Source organism: Urocitellus parryii, chromosome 2 (genome assembly GCF_045843805.1).
Source record: "Urocitellus parryii isolate mUroPar1 chromosome 2, mUroPar1.hap1, whole genome shotgun sequence".
NCBI lineage: Eukaryota > Metazoa > Chordata > Mammalia > Rodentia > Sciuridae > Urocitellus > Urocitellus parryii.
Genome location: NC_135532.1, coordinates 213247958 through 213259140, shown reverse-complemented (window position 1 = coordinate 213259140; position 11183 = coordinate 213247958). Strand labels below are relative to the sequence as shown.

General features: G+C 37.2%; 1 protein-coding gene across 1 annotated transcript; it reads left to right on the top strand.

Moving 5' to 3' along the window:
- The first annotated feature begins 9661 nt into the window (after positions 1-9661).
- On the top strand, positions 9662-10279 carry Krtap27-1 (keratin associated protein 27-1). Its single transcript, XM_026396145.2, has one exon. The coding sequence runs from the start codon at positions 9662-9664 to the stop codon at positions 10277-10279; it is 618 nt and encodes a 205-aa protein (XP_026251930.2).
- Positions 10280-11183: the final 904 nt, after the last annotated feature.

Genomic DNA, 11183 nt, shown 5'->3' with positions numbered 1-11183 from the left:
AGATAAATCTGATGAATTTCCAGACCTTTCAATCCAAATATCTCAGTATCTACTCAGAGCTGCTGTTCTTAGTTTCTCAGCAATATTCACTAACCCCTCCATGCACCCTTTCTCTGGCATCAAGCACAAGCTAACAAACTAGCACTTTCAGGCTGTGAAATTAATGAATGACCAAAGTATAGAGTCCAATGTCTGTAATTTAGAAACAAGTAATTCATTAATACATAAATTCATCCTATAACATTTATGAAACTTCAGTTATATTTGACCTAATAAACTCATTGACTCTCGCATAACATATGTGACTGTGCTTTTTTTGATTTTCAAAGTTTGACTTAGCATTTGCCTTTGAGTCTCCAGTTTCTTAGATTACCTTCTATAGGAAACCTATTCCACCACAAGTCCCCTGGCAGCGATGAAAGCTGCCGCCACTCCCTGGGCTGTGGATCTAGAAAATACTACTAATCAGGATGTGGATCTAATGGGTTTAGACACCTGGGTTACAGAGTCAGTGGCTTCCCTTTCCCTGGGCTATGAATCTGGGCTCTGCCGCTCACCCTATGGGCTTCCAGACCCTGCCAGGCTTCTTGCCACAGACCAACCTGTGCAACTGAATCTGGGTTCTATCAATCATCTTACTAAGTTCTAATCTTGTTAATCAATGTCATCAGTAACTCCTCTCCCAATCTTTACCCTCTTCCTTATATACAAAAATGGCCCTCTTGTTCTCTGGTTGTCAATTTCTAACCCTAACCCTGACCACAAACATTTGCTCACATACTTCCTTTGAGAAACCCTATAATGAATGTACTCACTCAAAATAAAATAAATTTTTCATTTAAGATACAATTTATATTGTTGGATTTTCTTCCCAAATTCTAGGAAAACTGAAAATTCAACCTGATCAATTTATTGCTTTGGTATCCGGGTTGGTTTGTTTTGTTAGGGTATTGGTGGTGAAATAGTAAAGGGATTATTATTAAGTCCACATGCATAGTAAAATAGGCTTTGAAATTCTATGAATTTAGGGATTTGAACCAAACTTTCAAAAGCCTTAGATATTTTTCTTTCTCAAAATGTGGAAGTAAAAAGATATTGTTTGAATATATATACTTTTGTTAGTTAAAACTATATGTAGAAATTAAACTGATTCCTCAAAAATGCAGATCCTTAAGTCTAAGCCACAAGGTCTAATGTAATAGACTGTTTGAGAGTTCTATTAGAAATGCAGAGAAAAAATAGATTTATATGTTATGGCTATAGATGAAGCAAAATTGAACTGAAAAAATTAAAACGATAATGTATGATTATTTTAGTATCTTTCCTAGAAGTCACCCAATATTTCCTGGTAAAGTAATCAAATGCCTGAATCTTACTGATAATTATTCAATATGTTCTACTAATTGAAGTATAGCAAATAAAGAAAACCATAAAAACTCAACTCAAGGATGAAAATTATAAAGTTGATATTCTATTATTTCTGTTAGTTTTAATTGAACAGAAATCATTACCTTAATTTATGGGGCACCCTATGCCAGCCACCCTATGGATATCCAACCAGTGACAGGTGTCCTACTATTGCCTAAGGACCTCCACACTCTACAGTTTGTCCCAGTTGACTTAACATTGCATCTCTGGGCTTTGGGTCCAGCAGTAGTTGCTGCCTGGTCAATGATTCTAGAAGGTGCTACTTAAGAGATTATGAATCCAGTGACTTCCTTTCCCTGGGCTATGAATCTAGAATCTGTTGACCAACATATTTTTTTTTCTAGGACCTTCCAGTTTTCTTCCTACAGACAAGCTTATGGATCTAACTTCTAACTTTTAATTTAAGGACTTTATAATTACTTTTTCAAAGTCATCTCATCTGTCCTCTAGCTAGATCCTAAATTTGACCACCTAGAAGAACAATAATCAAAAGAATAATTCTATTAATAGTAAAATAAGTTTCATCTCATAGCATATCCATCTCTTTTTCTCCTATTTTATTGAGCCTCCCCTACTTCTCTGGTTAAAAATGGAGCAAGAGCCAGGCATGATGGTGCATGCCTATAATCTCAGCAGCTCAGGAGGCTGAAGAAGGAAGTTCAAACTTAGTGAGAACCTGTTTCAAAATAAAAGAAATTAAAAAATAAAAAGGGCTGAGGATGTGGCTCATGGTTAAGTGCCCCTGAGTTCAATCCTCTGTTTAAAAAAAATGGAGCAAGAGGTCAAGCTTTTACTTGAAATAAATTCCTTTAATATTAGATCAAGCTAGCTGCTGTTTACTTTCTCTTTTCGAGATGTATATTTGGAATTCCAAATCTATTTTCTTTGTCTAAAAATGAAATATTTAATTTGAGGAGCAGGAGTAGACTTCCTGATAAGAAGACTTTTCTAACAACACAGTGATAGTTGCTAGGAGTTTCTGTCATGTAGAATCAGAACTTGGACAGGTTACCCTCTAATTTTCTATGATCATTTCAGCCTAATTAGGATACTTCACTCTGGTTAAACCACTATTGGACCAGATCCAAACAAGAGAAGTTTCAGTGATGCTTCAGGAAGTGTTATCTGGCGAATTTTGATGAGAAAAATGTCAAAATAGGTTTCCTGAACTTCCTTCCCAGACTTATATAAGCCACAAGAGAACGCTGAGGTTTTGACTTTAAGTGACTGCATTGGCTCATTAATGAAACGAATATTTTAGGTATGAACAAAATTAAATGGGTATGCATTCTAATACAAGAAAATGAATGAAGTTCTAAGATTTCTTATGTTGATACTGAACTCTGTTTCTTCTGTTTGGTCACTGTAAGACCATCTGTTTACAAGTTGAAGTCATCTGAGAGCAGTGTAAAAGATGGCAGTGCCATGGGTAGAGAATCCAGACTGAGGAAAGTCTTTACCTCTTGAGATTCTGGGTTTGGCTTTGGATGGAATAACTAGATAGTCTATTAGAGTCTCTTGATAAGGAAAACACAAGCATCTACATATTCAAATATGTAAGTAGAAATACAGAAATAAAAATACATAAAGGGATGTGGGTAGTCTATGTCCATTTCTCCTTGGTTATTTTCCTCCCCTCTCCTCCTGCTATGACACTTAGATTTTTGCCTGTGTGTCTCTCCTCATCTTACCAGGCTGCCCTTTAAATGAACACAGCATTCTCCACTTCTCAGCACTGGATCCAGCAAATCTGTGGCAGGTGCATCCCCATTGAAAGAGCTTGCTTCAGGAAAGCATGAGCATGGGATCTGACATAACCCACGAGAAACAAGGAGTGGTGGAGGAGCTGTTTCTGCAAGAGTTTTTCTCATGGGTTTCTTGAAGCTGCTCCCTCTGCCTCTGCATTTGCCATGTGAAATGCTGGGTCATCATTTTATATGACCTTAATATAAAATTAAATTAAACCCCTACATGGAAAAATCCCAAACCAAGAGGAACAAAGTTTGAACCATGTAACTTCTAGCCTTGGATTTATGCAAGCCATTACATCATGTAATTGATTAAGCCTTTTTGAATTACAATTTCTGTTACTGGAAAACTAAGGTGTTTGTAAATTAAACACTCATTTAAAAACCTTAAATGGTAACCCTTCTCAATGAGGTCCCCTTAATATAATCTCAGTTTGAAGCCTATTTCTGCCCTCTCTCCATCTCGTTGTCTTCCCTCCTTATCCACATACAGTTCACCAACCTTCACCCCATCAATGCTTCCTTCTTCCAATTCCTTCAACACATTGGGCAGAGCTGACCTCATATAGTCTAGAACATCTAGAAGGAAAGCCACCTTTATTTTCTCCTTCAGAGCCCATGGAAATATTATCTTTCCTCAACCCTTCCAGATAGACCCCACAATCAGGAGAGTTGATTATTCCCTACACAATGATAGCATATATGCACTTACATTTCTTTAATAACAAAGCCACTATTTTTAATATTCCCATTGCTAATATTACTGCATTTAATCAGTATGCTGTTTAATCTTATTGTAACTTCAATGCACAAAACATAATTTAGTCTAGAAGAATCTTCCAAGTAGTAAATACTCAGTAGGAATGATTGCATAGATAAATGAATGAAATAGAACTAGTGTGACAATCCTGGAGATATATTATGTCACTGCATTCAACATGCATTCATTTTTTGCCTTGAGCTCCTTTTAGATGAGCTAGTTGTCATCAATCCTCTGATTATCATTATCATCAAAATTGATTTCATACAATCTCAATGGTACATTATTACAAATGCATCACCCACACATGTGAGAGAACTCAAAAACAAATTCACATTTCTGGTTCTCACAATAGCAGAAAAATAACATCACTCAACTAAGGAACCAAAATAAGTATATAATTGTTATAAGCCATGATACTTTCACTTCCAAGACATAATGGTATAGGGATCAGAGAATATGAACTGTGAACTCAGATGGTAAAGGTGCCATGGCTTATTTCCCGCCCCCCTTACTATTTATCATTATGACTTGCACAGACACTGTAGTCCTCTTTTTTCTTCTTCTTTAACTTTTTTTTTCTTTCTCTTTTGGGTTGCTTGAATCAAAGTCTGATACAACTGAATTGAAAATGACCAAGAATTACCCCCTACGCACACACACACACACACACACACACACACACACACACACACACACACATACCACACGGAATCCAAAATTACTTAAGAGAGGAAATGCTGTTACTTGTGGTTCCTTTTATTCTTACATTCAAAAGATCTATTTATTATTAGAAACAGTGAAAGTTGCAAGGGGCTGTTTGCATAAACATTATTATTATTGTCATAGTGACATAGTTTTGAAGTATTCCAGAGCCTAAAATCATTCTTATTCCATATGCATTAACAGTGTCTGAGAAGGGGTAGATTCTACATAATTTACTGCATAGAATGTTACATGTAGCAATATTTAGTTGTTCCCTTCAACCAAACTCTTTGGGGGAAGAGCAATGTGTGATTGGCCAGAAGAGTTTCCTTTTTGTTCTGTTTCTCTGTAGTTATTCTCAAATACAATTCATTATGAAGTTATTCTCAAATATCATTCATTATGAAGTTGTGAATTTCTGCCAGCTTGTATGGTGTCTAATAGTCCACTGACTTCCATCTTGTTTCTGTCCTGTTAAAATTTGGAAAGTAGTCTCAATAAGGGTTAGAATAAATCCTCACTTTTATTTAGGTCTTAAATGAAAGTGAGGATTTATTCAGTGGGTGGAAGAGACAACACATCATTTAATATCCCTTTCAACTCTGATATGGAGATTCTGAGAGAAAGGCATAGGATGTGACAACTGGGAAAGACCACAGAGAGCTTCTTATTTGAATTCTAGGGTATTTGTGGAGGCAGAGTGACAGGTCGAAGCCTGTATGTGAATGAATGGGACCACCAAGGCGAGGAGCCACATCCTGGTGCTCTTCCCTCTTGGCTCAGCATTTTTTCACTGTGGGCAAGGTCTCTGCATGAGTGACTTCTGACATGGATAATGCTGCAAATTAATTTAGGCTACTTGGCATACATTTGGTGGATGATGTAAAACTGGAGAAGGATAAAGAAAACAAATCCTGAGAGTGGGGCATGAAATATGTTATCTAAGAAAATTGAACGTTTTATTTTATTTTACTTTAATGTGACTGAACAAGTGGTTTAAACTCTGGCATAGCCACATAATCAAATATAAAATTTATACAAAAATGACCTTGCTCAATCAGTAGCACAAACCAAGTGCTAAGCTCTTGAGAGATGGATACTAACTAAGTCTCTGTCTCTAATGGGAATGATTCAACCTTTAAAAAAGATTGGAATGTGAAAAATTACAGACAAAAACAACATAACCTTACACTTTTTGTTTTTTCAAGTGCTGGGAATTGAACTTAAAATCTCATATGTTCATGCCAAGCACCCTACAGTCCTACAGTGTAATCCTAAACACGAAAAACATACTATGTTTATGTGCTCTTATAATTTATCCCAGATTAATAATGCTATGAGAAGTGTTTGCTTGAAGATCCTTACCCTGTTCATAAATAATAGCTACTTTTATTTATGTGCCACACAGTACATCATGGGCAATCTGGTACCACATACAAAACTTTATTCAATCAGTCGGTTTGTAGTCTTTGATCTGATGAAGTAATCAGGTCAAAGAAGCTTAAGACAATTATTCAAGGTTGCAGTTTGTGACTGACTATAGGTCTCATTTAGAATGCTGGCATTTTGGCTCTAGATCCTTTTGATTGCTTCCCATACCAAATTGTAATATTCCGCCCTCTGGTGGTTAGGTGGTGTCCCTGCAGCTGTAATCATTTGTATTTCAAGACCAGCAGAAGCCAGCAAGAGAACTGGGCAACCTTTTAGTATCCAGTCACTATATGCAATGAAGAAATTAGTTTTGTCTATTTCTCAAGAATACTAAGAGATAGGCTACATTACCATCATCTGACCCAAGTGCCTACCAAGCTAATACTTAGTTTTTAGTAGGCTGCATGAAACAGATCCAAGGTGACCAATCACTCTAGCCTTCACTATTCCATAGTAACAGCCAGGGAACTCCCTCTATAAATCCAACAATGACTGAAATCTATATGGACATATACTAATTCAATGAAAATTATATGTTGAAATACCTACTAACTCAGCAATTAAATAGAATGTGCAAGTGAGTGTCTTATCCCAAAGAGAAAAGAACTTAGGGAATGCTCTTATTGACATATGGCAGACCTCACGTCACCATTTGAACATGTGGACACTTGGAGCTGCGTGGACCTGTGCTAATTTACTACACATTGTGAGGTTAATAGCAGGGCTGTCATCTGGACACAACTGTTTGAATTCCATCCTGCTTGATTTCCTGCTTTACCCACACAATTTGGCAACAGGACTCTGACTGCAGTGAAAAGTACTGCTCTTTTCATCGTAAAAGCTTTTGAAAACATACCTACATACAGTGAAACATTACTTTAAGGTAATTGATGTCAGCTTGTGTACTACTAATAAGTGGCTTTCTTGGTAATCTTACTCTTTTTTTTCCCCCACAAAAGGAGAGCTAAAATGTAGGCATAGGTGAGTGTTTGTTGTTGTTATGGTTTTGTTTTGCTTTGTTTTTAAGCTTAGTACCCTTGCTGATTCTTGAACATTTGGAATATATGGTTTATGGTAGGGCTTTCATGGCAGGCATTCAGGGGAAAAAAACTATATGTCTCTATGCATCTAGTTACAGTTTAGCATACATTTGTATTTAGCACCTTTCATTCATTAATCTTTCCAAACACATTTCTGGAGATCTTATTATGTGGCACCGCATTGAGACTCACTGTCGCAGATAAAATAGTGAAGAAATAGTGAGCAGGCTCTTGCCTTCATGAATGCATAGTGTAGAGGCAAGACAACAAGGAAACAAATAAAATCATCCTAAATCTTCTGAAGGTAAAGAAAGAAAAATGATCCTGAGAAAGGAATCCTTTCCTTAAATGCAGTGGTAGAGAGTTAATTCTGAAACTGGAATCAAGAAAACAACTTCAGATAGAGGGTTGAGGGGAGCAGTGAGGAGCCAAACAAACAGCTGACTGTGTGTAGGACACAGAGGCAAAGGACTCAGGGGCTGAGTGAAGGCCTCTGACCAGAACCTTGCTGAGCAAGGGAAAGGACAGAGTGGGAGTCAGAAGAAGAGGGTGACCAGGTGTTATAAGGTGTTACAGGCCAGGCTGAGGGGAACGGATCTTGACCAGGTATACCAGGTATAGTAAGGTGTTGCAGGCTTGGCAGAGGGAAGCAGAGCTATTCTAAGGACAATTTAATCCCTGTAGGGACAGTCCCAAGCTACAGTGGAAGCCTCTGTTCAATAGCATATAAAACACAATCTGCCTAAGAATCAAATGGTTTATGGTAGGGCTTTCATGGCAGGCATTCAGGGACCTTCAAACACACACTGATGGTCTTTCAAACTATCCATAATTTGCATGTGCACAGTCAATCAAGCTGAAAATATTGAGACGATAATACCCCTAATCCTTCAAATATCAAGGATTTTTTTTTTTGGAGAGTTATTCAAATTGCCTAGATATTCTCCAGTTTCTTCAGATCTGAAAACAAGACTAGGGCCCTGTGCTAAGAATTATTTCTGTTCAGTTTCAGTGTCTTAAGCTGCGCTTGGTAAATTGTAGAATGTGTTCTAGAAATTATGCTGGCAGATTCTGTGTCGTGGGCATGAAACTGCTAAGTGCTGTCTGCAAATGTAAACCATGTAGGAAGTGAGCATCTGCCTGCAGTCACAGACCAAAACCAAAATAAATACAAACGAAAATCATATCAGAAACACGATTGTTCCAAGGGAAAACTATCAACCTGAGAAGCACAAAAACAAGCACAATCCTTGTGATAAAGCACAGTGATACTAAAAAGGGACTGAAATTTACTGAAATAGTGGATTTGGAGACTAGGAAGAGTATGGAGGAGGTGGGAGGGAAAGACATTATAAACTAGAAACCAATAAATTTAGATAGGAGGAACTAGTCCTGGTGTTCTGTAGAAGAGTAGGGCAAGTGTAGTTGACACAATCTATGATATATTTCAAAATAACTAGAAGGGTCCAACGTTTTTCAGCACATAGAAATGACAAATATTTGGTGAGCTACATATGTCCATTACTTTGACTTGATCATCATTCATTGTATACATGTATCAATTTATCCCCTGTACTCCATAGATATATACAAATATTATGCCAATTTAAAAATTATAATGAAATAACTGCTTTGTAACCCCCATTCCCATAGGACACATTCTTAATAATATAATACACCTTCTTTTACCTAATTTTATGACTTTCATCATTTCCTTTATTTCAACAGTAATATTCCTTCCTCGTTAAATTTTATTCAATGTGTATGAGCATTGAGAAAAGGTGAAAATGACCTATTTTCCTTTTAAAAATTCAACTGGCAATTTGGAGGAATAACCAGTAGCTTCTAAATGGCAATGGGTATAGGCTCATTAATGGGAGTAGGCTCCTTGTAGGACCTCCAAGGAGATGAGGGGAATAGAGTTTCATCACAGAGGGAGGTTGGCAGGACAATGACCACATCCAGTACTTTGAGTGAACAGGAGGAAAAATTGCTTGTGTGGAGTCCCCCTCTCATCCCAACCACCTGGAGAAACCAAGGTCTGAATGCAGGCTCCACTGAATCCACCTCTCTCTAAAAATGTCTTTGTATTATCTTACCACATCTGCCCAGTTGGTATTCTCAAAACTCCAGTGCTGAATGTAAATCAGCATTCAATTGGTAGTTTCCACACTCATTATTGCTATTCACCTACTTGTGAACTTGATGGCTAAGGGAAAAAATACTGTCAGCTTGGATGACACGCAGGGACTCGCATCTGACAAACCCTACCCTAATGAGTCACCTTTGGAGCCAACATGAAAGCCATTTTGAAGATCCAAAATGGACTTGCATCTTTGTTAATAAGACATCATTTCCTATATAACTAAACAGTGTGCTAATGAGATGTTATCCTTCAAATGAGCTTTAGCAATGAAGTGCAAAGGAGTCCTGAAAAAAGCCAACACCCAATTTTCTGAGTAGTATAAAATCTCCCCTGCAACAAATTTGCTCTTCAAACTTGGCATGTTGAGTCCTTTTGACCATCTTCAACTAAGGGTTTCAGCAATATGCCTGAGAGCCACTGCCAGTCACTCCAGAGCTGCTGCAATGCCCCACCACTCTCTGCCATTGTACATGGCTCTAATCTTATAAACTTTGAAGATGGGTTTTGTTTGCCCAGCAGCTGCCACAACAGAACCTGGCTCTTGGACAGCTCTCAAGAAACCTGCAGTGAAGCCACCAGCTACCAAGTGACCAATTGTGAACAGGACCAGTTCAGAGAGGATACCTGTGCACAGAGCACCTGCCACTCCTCAATTGTCCAAACAACGTGTTCCAATTCCAAGCCCTGTGAAAGGACAACATGCCCACCAGGAAGTTGTGCAGCAGTGCCGGAGAGTGCTTCTCAGACTTGCCAGCCAGCAAGCAATCGGCACAGAGCTTCTGTAGCCCAGAGATGCCAACCTGCAAGCTACATGTTGCAGTATTGTCCACTAACGTCTTCTGTGTCTAGGTGTCACCAAACTCTGGAATATGAATCTAGCCAATGCCAATCTCAGACCCTTACATACAATTCCTGTAGCCCTCTGGTCCATGCTGCACCTGGGCCACAACTTCTGGAATCTTCTAGCACTTATGAGCCAACTTGCTGTGTTACTGGTGGTTTGCAATTGCCTAGTAAGTGAAAAAAAATTGTAGAAGATATTATTTATATATATATAAATTAATTTCTGTGATATTTAGGATATTTAGGATATTCATTTCTCTAAATGTAAAATATTGTGTGTTTATTAGTAAATGAGCTTGTCTTTTTCTTCTGCGCTCTCCAAAGTAAGACTTTTTTTCTCTTTGGGGGATTTCTGGTGGTATGTTGGGATTAGAAAGCATGTTATATATTTTAGATCACTAGACATTATTTATTATAGAGCAATAAATTTTATCAGGGAATAAAATGAATCCTTCAAAAGTTAACCTTACACTTTATTCTAATAGTTACTATCTCTAGAAATGATTGACATTGGATCTGCTTATTTACCAATGTGCTAATAAATCAGAAATCCATAAATAGTAGAATTAAGAGAGACCTAAGCCCATGTAGTCTTATGAATTCAAATAGGCTCAACTCTGCCAGAGGCTGACTGTAAATATTAACATTAGAAACAACTAAAATCTAGGCCTGTTCATTACCCATTCACCATTTTACCCACTGCATCAAAACACAACTAAGTGAGCAAAGAGATGGAATCTATTGCTTCAAAAGTGTAAGAAAACTTTGAATTTCATTTCTATGGACTTTAGGACCACAAAGTCCCCAAAGATCTTTGAAAAAATATTGATTTCAAATTTAGTATCATCACTATTCTGCTATTCCTTTTACTTTTTCATTATTTCTTAAATTATTTATGATTGGGGAAATGTTCTTTCTGTTAAATAAATTGATTTGGAATTATAGACTTGTTGTCAAAATATTATTTTATATGACTCTTGTGAGTTTTACATTAAAAAGTTTTAAATGGTTTTTGCCTGATGAAAATATGATAAAATATTTGAATAATAAAAGAATATGTTTCTTAAGTATATTTTTTCTAC